This window comes from Zonotrichia albicollis, chromosome 7, assembly GCF_047830755.1.
Source record: "Zonotrichia albicollis isolate bZonAlb1 chromosome 7, bZonAlb1.hap1, whole genome shotgun sequence".
Taxonomy (NCBI): Eukaryota; Metazoa; Chordata; class Aves; order Passeriformes; family Passerellidae; genus Zonotrichia; species Zonotrichia albicollis.
The window spans coordinates 32261053-32284852 of record NC_133825.1 but is presented as its reverse complement, the minus strand read 5'-3'; the positions used below and the strand labels follow the sequence as shown (position 1 = coordinate 32284852).

At 41.8% G+C, this 23800-nt stretch overlaps 1 protein-coding gene across 1 annotated transcript; it reads left to right on the top strand.

Moving 5' to 3' along the window:
• Positions 1-14112: 14112 nt before the first annotated feature.
• Positions 14113-21677, top strand: LOC102063289 (cytochrome P450 2H1). Its single transcript, XM_026799732.2, has 9 exons — positions 14113-14340; positions 15301-15463; positions 16328-16477; positions 18218-18378; positions 18597-18773; positions 19192-19333; positions 19617-19804; positions 20263-20404; positions 20891-21677. The coding sequence occupies exons 1-9, from the start codon at positions 14164-14166 to the stop codon at positions 21070-21072; spliced, it is 1482 nt and encodes a 493-aa protein (XP_026655533.1). The 5' UTR covers positions 14113-14163; the 3' UTR covers positions 21073-21677.
• Positions 21678-23800: the final 2123 nt, after the last annotated feature.

The window sequence follows — 23800 nt, the reverse complement described above, 5'->3', positions numbered from 1 at the left end:
CCTCATATTTCTTAGTCATTCCATATGAAGTAAGCTACCCTTTTCCCATCAATCCCCATTTTACATGTGGGAAAAAGGAACAAGAGCAATTAAATTCAGTAGATCAACTCTGATTTGAGGTTCTTCCTTTACAGAGAGACTGTGAGAAAGCTGTGTATCTGAAGCATGATAGTTTCATCCTTCTAGAGAGGGAACAACAAGTTCAGGCTTGGTTGCTCAGAATTACTTGCTCTGTTGTTGTGTGTTGAGCAGAACATAAAATAACCCCCCAGAGATGTATTTCTAACTAGCAAGCTTCAACCAGCTCCTGCTACAGTAATAGCAACATGGTATCCTGGAAGAAATCACACACACTGAGATAGCATCAGCAGGGCATAGTTTGCTTTATTTATACTATAAAAAGGCATAAATATTGCACAATCTGATGCAGCTGGTACATTTAGAGGTTAACTGAATCATGGGTTTTTATGGCCAGAAGATGAGGGTTTGATTGCTTAGACTGATCTCACCATAGCACAGGCATTTGGATTTCTCTGAAGCATTTCCCTCTCCAAATTCAATACAGGGGTGCTTGATCTAGGAATCATCTGTGAACACATCCACTCACCATGCACCAAAACATGATTCACCCTGGTGCTTGAGACACTTGTCTCACTGGTGCATCCCTCATACTGTGAAAGATAAATGCTGTGTTTCTAGTTCAGTGTGCATTCTAGCTTCACATCTTGCAACAGATGGCACGCTTCTTGCAGCAGCCTTGTGTGACTGCAAATCCTTCTCTGACCATGTTCCCTACTGCATGCTTCCCCTTTCTTTTGATAAACTGAATAATTTCCTGGGTCTTTTGCTGTAAGACTTACTTTAAACCTCTTATCTGTTACCACTGTGTGCACAGTGTGTGGGCAGATTACAATGATGATTAAATGGCTATTTCAGTCATTATTTCATAGGCTGCATTTCCTCGTGCTTGCAGCTAGGTATCTGCACTTTTTCTGTAGATTTTTGTCACAAACCACAGAGCAAATTGTCTGCATTACTGAAGAAATTTCCTATTTGCACATTTGCAAGCAGTGGGCAATACCTTCAGGGAGTAAAAGAAATATTAAGTGAGTTGTTCAAATATTTCCATCTAAGAGTTGAGTGGACTTCAGTAGATCCCTGTCGAACTTCAAATTCAGCATACTGTATATCCAGCAGCCTTTTAACTTTAGATTTGCAGTGTTTAAAGTCCAGTACTTGGTGATTAGGCTCAATCTCTAATTACACAGCTGAGTTATTGTAGAATCATAGAGCAGTTTGAGTTGGAAGAGACCTTGAAGATCATCTACTTCAACCCCCTGCCATGGAGAGTTCTATCATCCAATGCTAGAAATATTTAACTTGTATTTAACTTAATCAGGGTTTGCTCTGATTTTAATTCCGGCTTTTGGCTACCTGCATAGAGCAGAACACAGCAGAGGTATCTGGGGAGCCTGGCCAGCCCATTCTGTGGAGCTGTGCAAGATACAGCAGAGGAAAGCCTTAAACTCAGTGCAGTTGCCAGAGTCTGTGACAGCAGTGGGAATTAAACTGGGAACATGCTTTAATACAGGACACTGGAGAACCATTTCTTTCCCAACTTGGTGCTTATTTGTAGAGCTCCTCCTTCACTGTCCAGTACCTTGTCTGAGCACCTCCCTCACATGCATGAAGTCACTAATGTCATGTGCAATCTAACAGCTGTCAACCTCCCTCTCCCCTTGCTGCCTTTTCAGGATCCCTTGAGGAGAAATCCCCATAGGCAAGGGGTGTGCTGGCCTTCTGCAGACTTGGGAGCCTCTGAGCCCTTTTGTCTCTGTGGGAGTACAGCAGTGTAAGAGCCTCTGTCTCTGGGGGAGCTAAAGCACTGGATGGTTCTCATCTCATTTAAGTGGCTGTAGATACTTTATATGCAACGTGCTTTGGTTACAGCCTGCTGCTCTCAGATGGATGTTTTGTTTCATTTCACCAATAAGTTGAGTCATACCATTTGTCTCGAAGATACTGCAGTCATGACAGCAAGGGGAGCTCTATTTCTGCCCTCGGGCAGTGTCAAATAAAGACTCCAACCTTTATTTTCTTTCTGGTTCTAGGGTCAGATCTAGACAAGCTACAGGACATAATAAGCCAGTTCTCACTCATCTGTGATGAAAATACTATAGGGGTCATTGTCAAAGCTGGTTGGTAACTTTTCAGATCTGCCAACTTTATAAAAATCTTTTTTGCATGGTCTTGAGAGCAGTGATCTGTGGCGCTGTCTGCTGCCACTCATATCTACTAATGGTTAGCAGCCATCAATCTTCAGCAGCCATCAATAACCAGCATTAACCACTATCCTAATAATTGTAGGATAATCTGTCTGATGACATGTTTACTGACATGTTTACTGACAAGCAGACATGCATGGTGACAAAGCCAGCCTGATATGCTGATGATCAGGTATCACAAAGTGTTTGTGTAAAGCTTTGAACAGTCTGGCTTTGTCTGGTGCTTGCCTGGTCACTGCTGAGCTTCAAATGGTAGAAGAGCTGTGTTTGGTCAGGCCTGAAATAAGCAGATCTGGTTTGCCTGGCCCTGTGGAAACAACAGGTCAGAGGCAGACTCCCTACCCTGCTGTGTGTGTGGGACTGTGTAAGTGTTGCCCGATTTCCACTTGGCCACTGCATTTGACCCATCTTAAACATACTCATTAACAGGGCTTCATAGTGGGCTGCATAAAATCAGATGCAATTTTGGCATGAAGAAAAATGGGGTTTTTACATTTTAACCTAAAAGCAATGGATTTACACCACTGGAATCCTACTTAAGCCTGGGTTGTATCAGTATATGAAAGCTGTTTCAGCAGCAGCATTTCACAGCAGGCTTTTCTTGTTTGGGGAATAGAAGGCCATCTGGAAGCCTTCTCCTTCCCAGGAGCTGTGCTACTGGAACATCATTTTTCTGGCATCATTATATCTCAAAGGCTAATGAGCGCTACATGATTTAAAAGTGGGGGTGCTGGTACTTCTGTCTGCATAGATGGAAGTGAGTAGAAATAATCAATAAGCCTGGCCAAGATTTCGTTATGTTTCTTCTCCTTTTGTTTTACAGGGCCATCTTGACAGAAAGGGTATTAGTAGTTCTCTTAAATCATGCATGAGAAATGTTTCTGGAAAGAAAACTTTCTCAACAGTACTTGTGTCTCAAAAGGAAATCAACAGATTTAGTAAGGATGCAGGAGGCTTTGCAAAATCCATGTACTGGGAGCAGAGGGTCTGAAGAGAGCAGGGACAGAGAAGATTTGAGCTGCATTTGGGTGATCCACAGGAAGGTCTGAGGCTTTGCTGAAGTAATGTATCACATTGATATGTACAAATTGATCGAAGAAGCTAATGACAAAATGTCTTTCCATAAGGTTTTTGGGAGTTGTACAGGTGGAAATCTAAAAAGTTTGGGAATAAGCTAGCAGCTCACCCACAGTTTGGATGAGTTCTGGATAAAGGTTCTTGGCTCTGTTTATGTGAAAAATCTCCCAGAACAGGTGTTACCAATCATGAAAGGGGAATCTGTGCTTCAACATCTGACCCAGTGTGTGGAAAACTGCCCAAGGAGACTGTGGGACTGACCACATCTGAGGGTCAACACCACGAATTCAAGACTTTATAAACACTGACATCTTGTGAAATCAGTTCCTGAAAGACCTCAGAAATTATGTGAATCATAGTATTATAGAATACCCTGAGTTGTTAGGATCCCACAAGGCTCACTGAGTCCAAGTCCTGGCCCTGCATGGAACAGCCCTGTGAGTCACACCACATGCATGACAATGTTATCCAGTTGCTTCTTGAATAATATATAAATACAATAATAATAAAAATATATGAAAACAAGAATGAAAGGTGTCACAAGCAGGTTGTTGTCTGAAGGCTTCAGCTGGTTTCAGAAGCATGCAGTGCAACCTCACTGGGCTGAACTTCCCTGTTCACATTTCCTTTACCTTTGGCACATGCTGTGCTGGAAATGGGAGCACCATAGAGAGGAGGAGGGAGTTTGTTCTTTTGTGAGATATTGCTCTGAACAAGTTACTGGGGAGACTTTTGCAAGAGCCATGTGTGACTTGGCACTGGTAGACAGTTAAACACACTTTATTTAAAAATCTAAAGACTGATTAAAAGCAATGAGGAATAAATTAGGAACAACTTTTTGGACATCTATGCCCATATGTCAGCATACAGCTTGTACATATATGAAGAGAATTAGGGTTACTGGTATGTTTGCCTGGCTGTTTCTTCAGGCAACTTCAAGAAAAGTGATTCACACAACATTCTGCCAGTGAAGCATGAAAGCTTCACTGTTGAGTGGGACAGTGCTTTGGTTTGGTTTCATATCACTTTATCTCTTTTAAAACTTTATCTGCTTTATCAATAGAATCACTTAAATGTTGCAATCAAAATCATGTCAAGAACCATCAGCTAAAGAGAGAAAAATTCAAATAAGGAGGACTGGTGATTGATTTATCATTTTTTAACTCAGTCTGGCTGAATCTTGAAGGATTATGCTGGCAGTCTAACAAGCAAAAATCCATTGTTCTGTAGAGATGGTCATGTCAAACTACATTAGCTTATGGTTTTATCATTTATAAATGCACATTTTAACAGGTAAACACAGTTTAGATGAGTCAGCAGAATAAGGAAAAATCCTTGAACAACTGGAAAAAATTTAGTGAGTGCAGTTATATATCTGCAGTTTTTCTGTGATATTTTGTGGTTTTGTTTGGTCTTGTTTGATTTGCCAAAGTTTATCTGTCTCTAGGCCTTCCACAATAAATGTTTTCACTATGAGTAAATTCACTGGGGAAAAAAGTGTACGTAAAACCAAGTTTCCTGTTAGTAATATGCATGGTACAAGTAATGAATGGTATTTTCGCACCAAATCTTCTTAGGCCAATAACATTTCAGAATATATTTTGGATGTATTTTTGCTTTCCAAATCTTGGGCCACTTAAAGCTGAAAAATGTCACTTGTTTGTTCCTGATGCAAAGTTAAATCACCATACTGTTCTTTTACTCTTTTTACTCTTCAGTCATTCACATAGCTAATTAAATTCATAGGACCAGTAAATGCAACTTTTTTTCATTGCAAAGAGTGCAATTCTCCTGTTCTTCCTTTAAAGTCGCTGGCTTTCACCAAGGTTTTTGAAGGAGGACCTTGACTCTGTATTGCCATAACAGGTAAGATTCAAATTCTGCCCTTTTCTTCATAAATATGACAGCATCTTGCACTAACAGTGTTGATTTTCAGGCTCTGAAAATAACTCATAGCTGCTTGTGTGAGTTGGTGTCACCCCGATTGAGCCATATGACCAGGATGCCCTTCACAGACTGAGAACATGAGAACACACTGGCAGTAAAAGAAATCATGCACTGCTTCCCTGTGCCCCTGTGCTTTGAGGACAGCAGGAGGATCTGTGAGAGCTTTGTCAGCTCTCTGTGTCCCAGGCATGCAGTGCCTGTGGCCTGACCTCCCATGCATGGAGCACTGCCAGGGACAGCTGTGCATTCAGACCTGGAGGGAAGGTGGCAGAGGGCAGATGTGATGCAGCTGTGGGAGAGTTTGACTTCCAAGGGTCTGGATGTGAGCCAGTGAAGAAAACCAGAGAAATACCTGACACAAGTATGATGTGAACCCTGATCCAAACCGCATGCCTTAATACTGTGGGTTGTCACTGCCATTCTCTTGCAGTCCTGGAACCCAGCTGGTTTCAGGTGGAAGGTGGTTTGGTTTGGTTTGGTTTGGTTTGGTTTGGTTTGGTTTGGTTTGGTTTGGTTTGGTTTGGAAGCAGCTTTGTGACTGTGTTTAGCTGGTTTGCTGTGCTCTGGGAGGTCATTGGGAAGGCTGAGGAAAGGAAACACTCTCTTCATAGCAAAACGATGAGATCAGAATTTTCTAGAGTGTTTTATGACAGATTTATGAAAGGAGGGTCACAGTGGCCATGACCTGTCAAATTCCAGGTGGGTGTCCTTGTGGAGGATGGGAAGGAGTGCTGGAATTCCTGGAGGGGTAGTCATGGGGCAGGCACATCCCTGGGGAAGCACCACAGGGTGTGGGGCAGCCAGGGACAGGTACCTGTGGTGTGACCCCTTTCGTGTGGGGCAGGGCACCTGAAGCAAAGAGGGAAGGATGGTGAGGGGGCTCAGAGCACAAGCTTGGAGTGGGAATGGTCATGGCATAGGTGAGGATCACACAGGGAGGAGTTAGGACAAGGATCATGAGAGATGAGTGAAACTGAAGCACTGCCCAAAGCTGAGCAGCAAGAGAAGCTGAAACACCAGAAGTGAAGCCGCCCTGCAGAGATGCAAAGGAGAGTTCTGGAGAACTGCTGGAACCTCCAAGGGGCCCTGTGGGGACTGCCCTGGCTCTGGACTCTGAAGCAGTCAGATGTTCTTGTCACTGGTGCCCTCTGCTGCTGCTCGACTGCAGTAATATTTTTTAGAAACATTTCTTGTTCTTTGCCAACACTGTTAATATTTACCACCTGGTAAGCAGAGTGCTCTGGCATCTCACTGTGAGATTTCTAAGAGAGTATGTGTGAGCATGGAGATAGGATTTTCCTCTTTGATAGAGTTTTACTTCTGGGAGCACTAAGGTCCCATTTCTTTACATCTCAGCAATTTGGGCAGCTGTCCCTAATGATCCCTGCTGGTCTGCTTTCCTCTGGAATCAGCACTGAGTTCAGATTCAGATTTTCCAGGAGCTTATGTTTTCACCTGGGCATGTGTGACATTCCCCTGCTACAGTGATTTTTCTAGTTTTAATCACATAGTCATGGCTTTACATGACTGACTGCTATTGACTGTGCCCCTCACTCAGTGGTTATGAGTATAGAAACACTCAGTCATTTTGTGTAGACTCCATTCCCATGCCTTGGGTGGGTATAGCATTTTTTCTTGATGAATAGTCAACAGGTTCCATTATCTGAGATCATAAAACATGTTGATGACATTTGCTGAAGTTGTCCCAGCACTTCATCCAGCTGCAGCCACACAAAAGACTCTCTTCCTTTCTCAGCCACTGCAGAGACACCAGAGCAGCAGTTCCTGGAGCCAGGTGGTACAAGGAGAGCCCCGTGGTGGTAAAGGCAGTTCCACAGCAGCAATGTGGCCATGAGGTACCAGTGTGGGGCCCCTGGGGCTACCACAGCTCTGTGACTGCAGGAGAGCTCTCAGGCACATCATGTCACCAACCAGTCAGTCCCTCATCTCTGTCTCTACCTGCATCTCCAGAATTTTGCAAATGAAATCTGCCACTCTCTTTGTGCTTCTTTTGATAGCAACAAGTGCCTGAGCATTAGTGTGTGTGATGGCAGGCACAAGAGATTATAGAAAACATCAAGTTTAAGTTTGCTCATTTTATAAAGTCTGTGTTTGTGCAGAACCCTTGCAAAAAGAATGGTCAGAGCAAAGCAGGGAGAGAAAGGTCAATCATCTTATCTCTGAAAGCAGGCATGGAAACCTCAGAAAAGGAATATTCATTGTCTAACTCCACAGCAGAATGATTTTGTACGCAGTCTGTGAGACATTCAAAGTTCAGGACCTACTTCTAAGGCTTGACCTGATGATTTTCTGCCTAGGCAGGCCTTTGCCATCACATGATTTACCCCAGGTAGGTAGTTACACCCGGATCAAGTAAAAATAATAATCCATCCTTAATAGCTCTTTTCCAATGAGTCAATGTACCTTACATGAAAGGTGCAATGAAAAAGGTAAGGGAACACTGAAAGAGGTCATGGAATTTAATTTTCAGTGAAATCTAGTTACAAAGTCTGACGTTGGAACCTTCCAGGTCATGCCTGGATTAACTGAGTTCATTAAGAAACATTTAACCAACTTATTTGCACTGATAAATCAAATATCTTTTGTGCCAAGTCCTTGTGAAACAGTAGATAAACTGTGCAATGTTTGTTTTGCTTTTAGCAGCTGTGTCATCTGAGCTGTTGAATACTAAGAGAATGTTTTGTACAGTACCACATGTGGATCACTCTGCATCTTTTGCCATAGCCCTACTGGGATATTTACTTCAATTAATAATTTTATCTGAAAGTCACAGAGAAAGAAGGAAGATTTTTTTTTCCTGACAATTTTTCATTGAAATATCATATACTTCACAGCTCTGAAGTGGGAAAATACATCATAGTTAATGTGCTCCTTTTTTACTATTCCAAAAAAATGAAAAAAGACAGGGGGCATCTTTCATGTATATGAAAGAGCATGCATTAGTCATCACCATTTCCAGAGGAGGTGATATGTGTAGAAGAAGGCAGTGGTTGGGAGGGGGGAACAGCCACTTTCACACTTGAGGGAAACAGGGATGACACGTGAAGCAGGAGAGTTTTTACATGGGCCCTTTTTTGGGATCACTTCTTGGGGTTGTTGTGTTTCTTTCATTTCCTCTTTCATGTTCTCAAGCCACTCTGTTACCTCTGTGCATCTGTCTCTGGCAGGACTGAAAGGCATGATGAAGGCATACATTTTATCACTTGGTGTCAGCACCAGTTGCTGGTTTTTTTGTGTTTTAAATGCCTGATTTATCATCTGTTTCCATTATGACTGTAGTTATTTGATATCATGGAATGTTAACAAAGGTTTTGTTACTTGATGATTACTGAATTCTTCTTGAATTTTAAATTATTTGGTGAGATTTTCTGTTACCATATTTCTTTATGATATGCACTGTTTTCAGAGCATACAGACTACCAGCAAACTATGTGCTTGCCTGATTTTTTGTGATGATGATAAGTAATTTTCTAAAGTTGCAGAACGTCTCTAGTTAAGGCCCTAGCTAGAGTTTGGGCAGCTCTGTGCTCAGACCTTGTTTGTGCTGCAGATCCCTGGCCAACCTTTGGAAAGGCGGGGTGGGCACGGTGCCCCGTGATGACAGTGTTACAGCTGGGGACAGTGACAATGTTGCCCCTTTGCTTTGTCTCCTAGAGCACAGACCCTTTGCATGAGCTGCTGTACCCCAGTGGTTCTGCAGCTGGTCAGCAGGAGCTCAGCTGTTCATGCAGGTAGCTGAGTGCAGCACTCTCAGGAAATCTGCCAAGCTCAGACACCCTCTTTGAAACTGGCAGCTTTCACTTCTGTGCCTCTTTTTAGTGTGTATAGCACCTGACTGACTTTTCCCATTTCCTGACTCTTTTTTTCCTGACTTGGGGAAGTGCCTGTTCTTTCTTTATGCTGATCACAGTCTGGAACTAAGCACCTTACTGAGAGATGATTTGGTATAGCAGCCACATAGAGACTTGCTGTTGGTGGAATCACAGTACAGGTCCAGTGGAAAGGCTGTTACGAGCTTCATTTCCTTGCCCTTCTGATTACTGAAAAGCAGTTTGCCATGTATTGCAAAGGACTTCATTGCAATGAACTTCATTGACTCGGTTGCAGTGAACTTCATTGACTTCATTGCAGTGAACTTCATTGACTTCATTGCAGTGAACTTCATGAACTTCATCCTTTTTCAGCTATGTTTTGGGTCTAGTGAGTTCATACATAAATATTTAACCAAATTTTTTTATCTAGCTGGTCAAATGTAATTTCTGTGATCTGAAAACAAACTATGTGGTTTGTATCTTATCTGTAGTACAACGTGTAGCATCTTACAAATATGGGTGTTATAAATTGTTGAATACTGAAGATATCACTGAACCTTAATACTTGCTGACCATGGCAGATTCTTTGCCAAATTACTGCCAGAAATAAGGCAGAGGTAGATATTGGATTTTCTACATGGCACTAAGGAAAGTCCTGTCTGAAAACAGTAAAAGTTTAGTAGCTAAGATGTTGCTATTTGCAGCAGAACAGGCAAGATGATTTCCACAGACCACTCTGCCAGCTTGCCATCCTGGTTTTGGATGGGTAGAGTTAATTTTCTCCATAGTAGCTGGTACAGGGCCATGTTTTTGATTTGTGCTGGAAACAGTGTTAATAATTCAGGCATGATTTAGTGATTTTTCAGCAGTGCTTGCACAGCCTCAAGGTATTTTCTAATTTCTCCTACCACCCAGTCAGCAAATATGTTGGGGTAGCACAAGAGGTTGTGAGGAGACACAGCTGGGACAGCTGATCCCAACTGTTCAAAGGGATATTTCATACATATGCAACATGCTCAATGCTTAAACTAGAGAGAAATAGGCTGGGGGCCACTGCCCAGCAGTGGCTGGGCATCAATTGGTTGGTAGTGAGCAATTGTTTTTAGTTTCCATTACTTGTCTTTCTTAAGTTTAATTTTCATAAGTTTGTCTTCATTGTCATCATCATAATTATTTATTTCAATTATCAAAATATTCTCAAGTCAACCCATGAGTTTTCTCACTTGTAGTGTTCCGGTTCTCTTCCCCTCTATCCTGCTGGAGAGAGAGAGTGGAAAGAGTGGTAAGTGGCTCAGTTGTCAGCTGGGGTTAAGCCATCTCAATGGAAATGCTTAGTGAAGTGTCACATTTTAGTGTAAGGACATAGAAACCCAAGGATGGATGAGCTGGATCATGACAATAGTCAAGGCAGCCCAGAATTCTGTCCAATTCCAACATTAACTTAAAAATTCATTCCCAAGGAACAGAATAAAACCAAACGTGGCTACCACAGAGGAATATTCTTTCAGACTGCTTCAGTCACTAGTGCTTCCTGAGCTATCAGTGGTATCTCTGTGTTTGAGCACTCTCAATGGATTTTTGCTCTCATGAATTGGCCTGGTTACTTTTTGGACACATATGTCTTGAAAAATTGTGTTCCACAGCCCAAGGGCATAGTGTGTGAAAAGCCACCTCCTTTGGCCTATTTGAAAATACAGAAAGGAACAAATACCAAAAGTTGCTACATTTATTTGTGCCTGGATGCCATGGAATAGACACTAGCTAATAGTTTGTACCCAGCTTTCCACTGTGCAAACTCCACGTTTCTCTCTAACAGGATGAGGGAGCAACCTGGAAAAACAAAATTGATAACATTTCCTGGTCAAGATAAAGACAGTTAAACAGAGAGAGAAAAAAATAAACAAGTGATGCAAAGACTCACCACCAAAAGGCTCATGATCACTCAGTCTCTGAACAATGGCTGCACTGGAGAGGCAATTCCCCAGTTTTCATTGCGGAGTGTGATGTTAGACATGGATTATCTCTTAGGGCAGTTTGGATTGTTGTCCAAGCAGTGTCCACTCCCAATCCCTTGCTATCCCCCACCCTGCTGCTTGGGCTGGGGACAAAGGAAGCAACCAGCAAAGCCTCAGCGCAGTGCAAGCATTGTTCAGCAGCAGCTAAAGCACTGCTGTGTCCTCTCCACGGTCACAAATCTGAACTGTGGCACCATGCTGGCTGCTGTGAGGGAGCCAGACCCAGTATGCCTGAGCAGGCTGGGAATACACCTGTAGGGGCTGTCCTGGGGAGAAAAAGGTGTCTGTTTTCTCACAGACCTAATCTGGAGGTCAACAGAAGCTGATTAAGTGCAGGTCCCAGATGAAAGGCTACGTGTAAACACAGGATGGAGTCCTAGGATTGGCCCATGCATGCCACTCGGCAGGCCCAACAAAGCAGCAGCTTCCAGAAGGCATTCTAAGGAAGGCCTGGAATTTGAAACACTGGTTCATACAGCAGCATCCCACCCTGTCAATTTGAGCTTGAATTCACAGGTGGAGCCAGAGAATGGTGCCAATTTGTAACAAGACCAGAGGCCCCAGCATCTGCTTTCCTACCACACTGGGAAGAAGGCTTGGAAGATAACAGAGTCTCTTAAGTGCTTCCTCTGAATGTGAACTATATGAGGATGGGTCTTTCAGACCCAGATAAACCCTTCATACTCAAATAGCCTTTCACACTCAAATAATCCCTGTCTTTCTGTCATCAGAGGTGACCCGAGACCTTTGGCAGTTAAATCTCTTCCCGGTTAAACTCATGGATTCCTCCAAGCAGCTCTGGCTTTATTCCCAACACCATTTTGAAACCCTTTGGGGATTATGTGAGTAATTAGATAAATAATAAAAAAGCCATGTCCGGATGTGGGATGATGCTGCAAGCAAAGCTCTGCTTTTCCAGTGCATTAGGCTTCACAGCAGTTGTTCACCCTCAGGGCTGCCAATAGAGGAATGCAAGGCACTTTATCTACAAAAGCAAAGGAAAAGAAAAAGCAAACAACAGGAGTTTTTACTTCATGACAATAAAACTGACTGTTTTCAGCAATATAATCACCCCTCCAAAGCCTATAAGGTTCCTTTCAATTTCACTCATCTGCCCACTGCTGGTTTTAAATACCCTGGCGTGCAATATTCAAAGTAATGCCCATTGCACAAGAATTTGTAGAATTTGTTGCTGATAAAAAAACCCATTGAGACCAGGAGAAATGGTCAGGGAATTAGAATCATCTGCCTCAAAACAGATCCTTAGCAGACAGACATGTAAATCTGTATGCCTCCAGAGCCTTCCTTTGTAGTGAGGAAAAACAAACTTCTTCAGTGACTGGCTCATTTCACAAAAACAAACTCATAAGAAAAGTGAGATGTCCTATTCTCTGGAAGTATCAGTATTTCCCCACTAACAGGTGAGACTGTCAGCTCATTTGTACATCCACCTTTTTAATATCTAAATTTAAGCTGGATATGTTTCTTTCCTCGCTATTGCAGAATCTGCTAGTACTCAGCTAACTGGGCTAAAGATAAAACGTACCCATCCTTAAACCCCATTCTGACAACTCAGTAGAGAACAAAGTGTGGTGTTTACAGTATGTCTGGCCATTCTTGTGCACAGGAACACTCAAAAACTAATTGAACAAATGTGGACTCAAGTTCTAAGCCAACAAGTTCACACAGGAAGACAAATTGTTTTCCATTATATCAGGGAGACAAAGTAGAGATTAAGATCCATATATATCCTTATGTATAGGATATGTATTTTTACGTATAGGATATATAAGATTATATGCATTTTAACATATCCTTCCAGCATCACAGCATCTAAGGGGTCAGTATTATTTTGGCTACATGTCAAATGATGGAATGGGGTGGGAAATGTCTTGGCAGGTGGAAGAACCTGTTTCTCTGACTGAAATGGTCCCTGACATGGTTGTTTGGGTGGGATACCCCTAATCTGACATTAGTTGTCTGGATGAGCTCCCTCCCTGGTGTGTGAAGAGAAACAGGCACTGCCAGAGGACACTGACACCGATTTAAGGCTCATCCATTGTCAGTAGGTGCTGTACAGAGACCCAGTGTCTGAAGCAAAGAGCAGGAGAGTGGTCAGAGTGTGACCAGTGCCTGTGGGGAGATAGGTGAGGGCTCTCCTGTGGGGCAAGTCCTACCCAGGGAGCATCCCCTGCCTGGGGTCTGGGGCTGTGGCACATAAAGCTTCTCAAAAACAGAGGGGAGGGTGGGAGGGGGAGGAGGGAGAATAAAAGAGAGACAGCTGTTTCAAACAGAACTGTCCAGAGAGATTTTGCTACAGAGAACTCACACGGAGCCTCGCTGAACTGATAGAGATGGTGCTAATAATGTCAAGGTTGTGTGTTTGATCCCTGTAGGGGCCATTCACTTCAGAGTTGGACTAGATGATCCTTGTTGGTCTCTTCCAACTCAGAATATTCTGTAAGTGTTCGACACACTTAATTTCTTTTGCCAGCATTTTCCACTGCATTGTCTTTGAACGCCAGCTTCATAGATCAGAGATAAACAGAGATAACCAATCTTCTTCTGCAGATTCTCATTCAGGATTACTTTAAGAGTAATGTCATGCCTCTGTCTTAGTACACAGAGACTTCCTAAGGTAATGAAGCTATGAAAGCTATTTTTTTTTTATTCCATTAATACTTCTATTCCCCTTCTTAAGCTACAGTTTTTACCATCTTCTGCTCTCTACACGTTCTCATCCCTTGTTTACTTGTTTCCCTACCAGGGCTTTGCCAGGTCTTAATTACCATTGCTTTAGGACTATTGCATAACTAACAAAGTCAGCTTTAATAACATTCATTCTTATCATTAGCAGATTAATAAGTAAACTCATATCTCTAACAGGAATGGCAAGGCACTATTGGCTAATTTCAACCACATGATTTGGTACCACAGCATATAAATAAGCATGGATTTACAAGTCCAGCACTGGGCTTTTCTGACACTTGACTTCCTCAGCCCACCATGGAGGCCCTGGGAGTGACAACTATTTTGTTGCTGGTTTGCATCTCTTGCCTTCTCTTTGCCACATGGAGAAGCAGATCTCAAAAAGGGAAGGAGCCTCCTGGTCCCACTGCATTCCCCATTGTTGGAAACCTGCTCCAGATAAACCCATGGAATTTGCCTAAAAGCTTGAAAGAGGTAAGGGACTGTCTTATTCTTTCCTATGTTTTCTTCATGGCATATAAAACAAAGTCCAATCCCACTGTTCTCAGCTAAATTCACAAGTTTAATTTGCATTGAGCAAATGTTAAACAGAAACAAAAGGTTTCCCAGATATACATGCTTATTAAGTCTATATATAATCACAGTAATCTATTGTATTTTTAAGCCTATATATTACAGGTGTGTATATATAAATATGTATATATGTCTATATATTATAAGTCAGTCTATATATTGGCAATGACCATAGTGAAATGCGTTATGTGCTGGCCTCACAATTTGTACCACAGTACTACAATTTGCAGTGGATTTGCAATCAAGGCATTGATGCTGTTGCAGTATGATCTTCCTGTGCTTAATTCCTCACCACGCTAGCAACACAGCCTGGCCATTTTTGGGGGGGAGAGCCCTGCTCCACTTTGCTGCCTCTGCTCCCTAGCAGATACGTAGGATCTCCTGGGAGTGGAAGTAGCAAGTGCAAAAATTGAAGTAAAAATGTTTGGAGGTGAATTGTGCTGTCCATTCCCTCCTTTGACTGGCAAAAATACCCCTTTAAGAGGCAGTTTCACTGTTTGTGGTCAAAAATCCTTCAGGCATTTGCTTCCATGTTGTTTATGTAACTGATTTTAGAGCTCATGTAAATTGCTATCCACTATGCCCTGCACAAACCTATTCTGTTTTGCCAGCCCTGTGAAGGGCTATTTTCTTTTCTCAGATTTGGACTGGATACTTGCCATTTCCATTCATATTCCTTATTTCTTGTATGTTTCCCTCGTCCTTCATCTATAACTCATAACTGAAAGATCAGTGCACTGTTGTTAATCAATGTCATGTCTCAACAGTGTTGGGACAATGACACATCACCTCTTTGCTACAAATGTCACAAGATTATCATTGGTGTTGTGATGTTGCTCATTGTGCTCACCTTTCCTGCAGCTCAGTGAGAAGTATGGTCCTGTCTTCACGGTACATTTGGGCCCACAAAAGGTTGTGGTGCTGTATGGCTATGATGTGGTAAAAGAAGCCCTGGTTGATCAAGGAGATGACTTCAGTGGAAGAGGCTCTCTACCATTGATTAAAAAACTCTTCCAAGGCACAGGTATGTTCTTGGTAATGCCAGCATGCAAAACAGATGCTTTCAGAGCTTCAGAAAGAGCTCCACCACAGCTGAGAGGGCAGTGCAGCAGGGCATGGCAGATTTAATTTACTACTTTCATGCAGACAAATCAGCAATTAAAGGCAAAAAACCCAGCTCATTACTTGAACTCTTGAGCAAACTGGTCCCCTGGAGAACTATTTAAAGTCCCAGGATGGCTTCACTGAGTGCCTTTTTATTGCCAGTGTGCTCCAAGCTCTGGCTAAAATTTTGTACATTATATGTGCCTCTAAGGTCTTACATTCATTCTCTCATTTCTGAAAATATTCTGAATATAGACACAGCTAAGGAATCAGCAAAAGGAAAATCCACAGCACAACAAGATAAGATAATATAGGCTGACCCAGTAAGGGTCACAGTCCAGATCAGGTCATGAGATTATTCACCAGGTCACTCCCTGGTATGGCCTTTATAGCACATATTCCATGATGTTATATATACAGGGCAGTACCATTGGTATTGTCAATAATAATATGCTCTATTGCAGGTGCACAGCAGAACATTAGAGTGGTTCTGTCAGTGCAAAGGCCTTGTGTCCAAGACCAATTCAGTGTTACTTCTTACTTACTTTGTAACATAGTTTTTCTTATCCTGGGAATAAAGTCAGTTTTATTCAAAGGCTGTGACAGATGGATCAAATTTGTCACCTTCAGAATTGCAGAGAAGTTATGGTTTGGGGCAGATAGCAATTGCAGTGTAACTCCACAGAGAGGTGCCTTTGCATGCTCAGTACTTACTGTGTTGCTCCCATTAAAGGGAAAAAACCCCTGTTTCATCATGAAGTTCTGTTTTTCCTCCCTGTATCAGGCATTGTGACCAGCAATGGGGAGACCTGGAAGCAGCTGAGACGATTTGCACTCACCACCCTGCGGGATTTTGGGATGGGGAAAAAGGGCATTGAGGAGCGAATCCAGGAGGAAGCTCATTTTCTGGTGGAGAGGCTCAAGAACACACATGGTATGATAAGGACTTTGTGCCCGTTGAGACACTGCATATCTGCAATTAGACAATGAGGGGTGTAGGGCTGCTTCACAAAATCTATGACCCAAGGAGTGGGTGTATGGCTGCTGTTTCTGCTCCCTGCTTCTGTAGGTAAAATTATCAGTAGGCAAAATTATCAGTCAAAGGTACTGTGACAGTATGGAGGATAAAAGTAGGAGAGAGAGGCTTGGAAAGCACCTTTTAACCTATTGTGCTTGAGGAGCAAGACAGGAAGGGGCAAAAGGAATGGCTTTGCCACAGAGCCAAGGCTCTGATGTAATTCAGCCATGGAGACAGTGCTGGATGCCTTCAGGTAATCAAGTATGCTCTTCTTCACCCTGTCTCCTGCAACTCTGTGTAAACAGATCTTGAAGAAGTAGGTGGCCAGAGAACTCATTTGCAGATATCTGGGATTGGGTCCATCTGAACACAAGACAATAGATCCCAGTATTGATGGGGCTGTCCAATGGGAACAGGTATATAAGCTGCTTCTGAGGGCAGGGTATAACGTTACCCACTTGCTTCCAATCTGTAAATGTGTTTTCTAGTACTATATAAGTCAGTGTTACTTCTAAATGTGTCCCCTGAGGGTGGCACAGTATCAGCCACCCTTTTCATTGCCAGCCCTCAATGTGTGCCTATTCTGCAAGGGGGGAAAGCAGACAGATCTAAAAGAATGATTAAGCATCACTGTTTTATATGAGCCACTAGACAATTCAATCTGGCTTCTCAGATAAGCATTTGTTTTATAAAACGGAAAACACTCTCACCTGCATTGCTTTTATCTTTTGACTATCACAGTAATACGATATTTCTTGTGCCCTTATGCAAGCCTCTAACTCTGGCTCACCTTGTTGCATCATTTTTTATTGTGTATTAAAAGGTTTTATAAGCAAGATATATACAAGCAAAAAGCATAAATCCATTATTTATCCTTAATGCAATTAATAAATAGCTATAACTAGTGTCTTCTACATTCAGCATTAATATACTCACCACCTCTGAAATATCCACTAAGTCTTCAATGGCCATGGAGTCACCAGTCAAACAGAGAACTGGTGCTATTGCTCTGTGGAATAGTCTGCTACCAAGTTGACATTTTCTCACTCTGTGGTTTTCTTTCAGGATTTTGTACCTTTTCATGTTATTGTTTCTCATCTTGAACCCTTGAGATGCACCCTATCACTGTCTGCAATTAGCTTTCCTTTCTTTCTTTGGTCTAATCTTGCTTTTTGCTTACACCATAATTCTCTACACAGGAGTCATGCAGCTGTGCTATCAAAACTAGACTTTGATCACAGGCATTTGAACGCTAAGGGGAGGGTTATGTAACTGAGGTTACACTAATAAAGTTAATGAGAGTGCAATAACCTAAAGAAATGGTTCAGGCAAAGTCTCCATGGTTTCATTGGGATTTTGTGGGAATGTTAGGCTGTTTCTAATAACCAGTCTGTAAGACAGACAGGCATGTGCTAGCTGAAGAGCAACAAAGGCACTCAGACCAGTGTTCTGCCGAGAACAAGACAGAAGAGATAAACCACTATAAGAGTGAAATTAGTTCACCTCAAGAATAAGTTGGTAGGCCCTTCACTGTCCTTTCAAAGGAGTGCAAAATTCTGGATCTCCAGAGAATGTGAAACTACTTTGTAGGGTCAGAGGAGGGGTTGATCCATAAAATACTGAAAGCAAGATACCTTTTTTTGATGGCTGTTGCAGAGAAACCTCTGAACCCCAGTGGTTTCCTAATCCATGCTGTTTCCAACATCATCTGCTCCATCGTCTTTGGGGATCGGTTTGACTATGAGGACAAGAGTTTTCTAAGTTTAATTGATTGGATAGAGGAAAACAACAAGCTCCAAACCGCTATACAAGCACAGGTGCGTCTGGTTTTATTTAATATATTTGTTAGTTATTATAATATTCAAATCCCTGAATGTAGTCAAACTATAAAGTAAATGGCCATAAAATCCTGAGTAACAAAAACCTACTGTTCCGAAACAGATTAACTGCCCCATTTTCATAGTTACAATCAGGGGAACATTTTAGTTTATTCACATTAATCAGAATGTGCTTTTTCATCCCTTTATTTTTACAGCTATATAATTTTTTCCCAACTGTCATGGATTATCTACCTGGACCTCATCAACGACTGATAAAAAATTTTGAAAAAGTTGATAAATTTACAACAGATATCGTAATGGAACACCAGAAAACCCTGGATCCCACTTGTCCTCGAGATTTTATTGATGCTTTTCTTAATAAAATGGAACAGGTACTGTAAGAGTGGAGATGTATTAGGTTAATCACTACTTGAATCAGATCTTTTCTTTTTACTTGTGATGGGACACTGGGTTTTTGCAAATACAGAGAGAAACTTGCTCTTCATGACACATTGACGTAATTTTATCCTCTCCATCTTTTTATCAAGGATTTTTAAACACACAAAATTAACAGTGTGAGCCAAAGTGATGAAAGCTGAAGACCAATCTGGTTAATATAATTCAATGCTCCTTCCATATCATAATATTATTTAGTAAACCTATATAAATTCTGGCGTTCTGGAGAGTATTTTTTAAAGAACACTAGATGTTCTTTCTAAAGATAAACCCACATTATGGGTACAGAATTTTTCTTTGTAAGCATACTTCTTGGGTTTGTCATTGAAAACCTTCTGCCAAATCTTCCTGCAGGAGAAAGGGAATGCTGACTCAAAATTCACCATTGAGACCTTGAGCAGAACCACACTCGACTTGTTCCTTGCAGGAACAGGGACCACAAGCATCACACTGAGATTTGCAATTCTGATTCTTCATAAATACCCGGAAATAGTAGGTAATGGAAATAAATAGTTTAAAAAATTTTAATAGGTTGTGGGATCAGTTTGGACAATTCCTGTCACTACCACATGTGGCAATACTCCCCTGACTAAGGAAGTATGTTTTAGCAGTGTGGAGATGTGTGTAAGTCTTAGTTGTCTTCACAAGAAGCAGATGTTAGTACTGAGTATAATCATATATTCCTGGCATGCTAAAAGCATATTTTGTTGTATAAAAGGAGAGGTTCAAGCAAGCAGATGGGGGATTTGTTCATTCAACATTTACTTATTTCTCAACAGAGAAAATGCAAAAGGAGATTGATTCCGTGATTGGCCGAGAGCGAAGCCCTCGCATGTCGGATCGGAGCCAGATGCCCTTTACAGATGCTGTGATCCACGAAATCCAGAGATACATTGACTTCCTTCCTATTAATGTCCCACATGCTGTAATCAGAGACACCAAGTTCAGAGACTATTTTATCCCCAAGGTCTGTTACACTGTATCTGAGAAAGGTCATAATCTCTTGAAAACAACAATTGAGTTTTGTTCTTTGTATTTATTTTCAAAAGCATTGAAATGTGATACTGAATTTTTTTTTTTTGTAAGGGGATTCTGGAAGTTGCTGAGTCCAAGCCCTTGTATTAGAAAAAAATAAGAAAATACTTTTGCATCCTCTGTATGAAGAGGGAGATATTTCTGGGGTTTTTTTTCACATCACTGTAAGCTGTAATTTATTTGGACACAATATTAAATACTCTAAACAGACTCTTTATGAAAATTCCCTAAAAAACATCTTTGCCATACCAATGGCATATATTTTTGTGCATTAAATGTTCATTTAAAAGTGGTTAAACTTTGACTACCCTTTTGTTTAGCTCTGGGAACTTCTTAGGGCCTCCTTGCTTTAACATATCTCCATTGTATCTTTTGTTTTTGTTAATTCAGGACACTCTGATATTCCCTATGCTGAGTTCTGTCCTACATGATAGCAAAGAATTTCCAAATCCAGAAAAATTTGACCCAGGACATTTCTTGAATGCAAATGGTACCTTTAAAAAGAGTGACTACTTCATGCCATTTTCTACAGGTAAGACCTCTTGCTATTTCAGATCCCAGACCATCTTGTCCTGAAATCTCTCTGAAGATTTCATGGCTCCATCACCATTATCTGTACAACAGTGTCAGCTGACATCTGCTACAGTCACTTCTGGGAAGCTCTAACCCCTGTACTACAGTTCCAGCTGACTTCCTTTTTTAGCAAACACAAGAACTCCTCCAATGCCTTCTACAAGATGTGTAAGATGTGGGACTCAACCACACAACTTGTCTCTCAAACCATCAAACAGCAGCAGCACTTGAGCAACCAAAGCCTTCAAACTGCCTTCACTCACTGAGCACTCTTGTTGGTCTAGACCTTTAGTTCCTAGTTTTATTCATGCTTCCCCAAAATACTGCAGTGCTGCCTGTGCAGTCTGAGATGTCTCAGTTTTCATGGAACTGTGGCTAAAATCAGTTATCAGCAAAATACGCCACTGTGACCTCTTTCTTTTTCTGGTTTTTTTTTTGATTGTAGGAAAACGCATCTGTGCAGGAGAAGGTCTGGCCCGAATGGAGATATTCATATTTTTAACATCCATCCTGCAGAACTTCACTTTGAAGCCTGTTGTGGATCACAAAGACATTGACATCACCCCAATAGTCACCAGTCTGGCAAATATGCCCCAAGACTATGAGGTCTCTTTCGTTCCACGTTAGCCAAGTGAGGAGTTTCCAGCTCCCAAACTCAGGAGTGCTCTGGCTGAATGACAGTCATTCCCCAGTCTGTTGAGAATGAAACACTCAAACCATTTATGGAGACAGGAGTGCTTAGAAAAGAAAATTGTATGGTGCTTTTATAATCACCACAGCCAGCTCTTAATAGAGCAGGCAATCACACAGGGAACGACACAGTACCCTGTGCAAAATTACAGATTCTCCTCTGCATCTACCTCACCCAGCTGTGGTTGCTGTCTGGCTCCTGACATGCCAGGCTGCCTGCACGAGTTCTCAGAGCCCTGCTGCTGCTGCCCCTATCACCTGACAGGTTCCACCAGCAATAGATGCTTGTACTCCAGGGTTTTTACAAACTCTGTTTGAAGTACCTCTCTCTGTACTTTCAGTTTCTTTGTAATCTATTTGTAAAGACAAACATAAGGGTATTTTGTGGTAAATAACATAGACTTCTTTCCCGAAAACTTACTGTCTACTGTAGTGGGGATAGAGCTTGTCAATGACTGGGCAGATGGGTTATCCTCTGTGATTACAATGAGGGTTTGTGAAATTACAATTTATACTGCAAAATAAAGAAGTAGTATACTGAATTGTTGTTTTTCTGATATTCCAGAAGATCTTTTAGTGAAAAACCAGTGTCCACAAAGCTTACGCTCCAAAATCTCTCTCAAGTCCTGTACACATTTGACTGCTTCATTTCACTCATATGAAACGTACTGTGGCTTGAAGAATGAGCTGGTTAATGATCTATAAACATCCATTCCCAATTTGGAATAAAGCTGCACTGACCCTATGGGACCCATCAGAACCCCAACTGTGGTTACAGAGCTGTTCATTGGGTAAAAAAGGACAAATTAAATCATACCAGGATCCCCCCCAGTACCTTTTCCTAGATGAATGCCAGCTTGCATCTTCTCAATATTTTATCAAGTACATAAAGATCACTACAGCAATGTTACAATAAGGAAAAAAAATTAATAAAGTTTATATGACTTGCTAAGCATATATGCACAGATCAATGGCTGGCATTTCCTGCCTTGATCACATTCCCATCAATATATAGTGATTACAGTGAAGAGAGAGAGCTCAATCTATATTACGTGGGAAAAGACAGAACTGCAAAATTACCACAATGCCATTAACTGTTTATGTGAAACAGACAGAACTTGCTTCCTTTCAAAGATTAATAAGCTAGATATACTATGCATTACTAGCGTGATATTACAAAGACAAAAAGCCACAAATTCCACAGAATCACAGAAATAAATTCCCTCACCAGATAAAAAGAAGAAAGCACTGTATTTCCACTTTAGCTGTGCCATGACAAAAATAGCCAAAGCAAATGAGGGAGCAGCTTTCTTATTCCAGTTATCTTCATGCTGAGAAGTCAAGGAGGCAGCCAATGCAGATCAGCAAAACAGATTTAGTGCCTGGAGACTCCACCATGGTATGAAGTGGGCTTTGGGATTAGAGGACTAAAGCCATGTGCCCTGATTCTGAACACTGTGGATATCTCCACAAAGTACTGCTCTGAAACTTGAATGACTTCAGCATAACCTGTTAGAGCAGCTGGGCAGAACTGTCTTCAGATGCTGGAAAAAAAAATCTCTGGAACTGAACACTTCTGCTTCTTCTAAAAGAGCTGTTATTTGCTAGGCTGATTTTCATTCCCTGGTTTGCAGTTGCAGTCCAAGCCATCAAGAACTGCTTCAGCTCCAAAGTGGTTTGCAGACCATTCTGATGACTCACTTTGCCCCTGGACTCTCATCCATCGGCCCTCCCTTTTCTGTTTTCCTCCTGTTCCTCCTTTTAAGAATCCACTATTTTCTTACTCTATTTTCCACCAGAAAATGCTGCAAAGAACTCTGAGATTTATCTCCTCTGGAATTTCTCAGGGATTCTTCAGTAGCTGAGCAGTAACCAAGTTGTGGCTTTGCTTTTAGACTGACTATACATTTCCCCAGTTCAATGCTGTTCACACACACCTGTGTCTCCTCCATGGTGCTACTCTCCAAGGACCTGCCACCCTTGACATGATGTGGATTCTACCAGAGGTCCCTCAGGCAGGGAGGGTAACAGTTACTCAGAGACACAACTGGGAACATAGCTGTCAGCTCTTGGCCTAACTAGGATGCCACTCTCACAGTCTTCCAGCCAGCCAGGAAGTCCATCTCTAAAATTTCCTCTCAAAAAGAAAGTTTATTGTGGGACAAGCCCTTCTCTCATTTTTGCTTTCTGGAGGTGGAATACTCAAAGAGTTTGTGAAGGAACTATTTCTTACCTTTCTTACCTGAAAACATTGAGCACTTGGTGACAGTGTATGGCTAGAAGGATTTCCATCTTCAGAGCCCCTGGAGGTTTTCATCCTTGTAGTTTTAAAATGGCACTGTATTTTGTACACACAGAAAAGCAACTTTTTCAAAAGGAACAGCCCATGGTCCATCCTGTGCCTTTCCTGTGGGATCTGTGGTTTTCCCTGCTGGAATGGTGCCTCCCTGTGTTCCCCTGCAGTCCTGCCAGGTAACAACATGAGCACAGAAATGCTATTTCTATATCAAAGCCAGGATTTTCAAAGTGATGGTGAAGGCACTCGAAAGTCATCTGCTTCACTCTTCAAAAAGAGCACTAGGGAAAAGTGTCCATCCTGACTAAACAATGGCTGTACACAGCCTGACAGCATGATGATCTTTATCACACTAGCACCTGACTTGTA

Coding starts and splice junctions, on each gene's coding strand:
- LOC102063289 (XM_026799732.2), top strand. CDS start 14,164: ATGGAGGCCCTGGGAGTGACAACTATTTTGTTGCTGGTTTGCATCTCT. Junction 15,464..16,327: donor AAAACTCTTCCAAGGCACAG/GTATGTTCTTGG, acceptor TCCCTGTATCAG/GCATTGTGACCAGCAATGGG. Junction 19,805..20,262: donor GAGACTATTTTATCCCCAAG/GTCTGTTACACT, acceptor TTGTTAATTCAG/GACACTCTGATATTCCCTAT.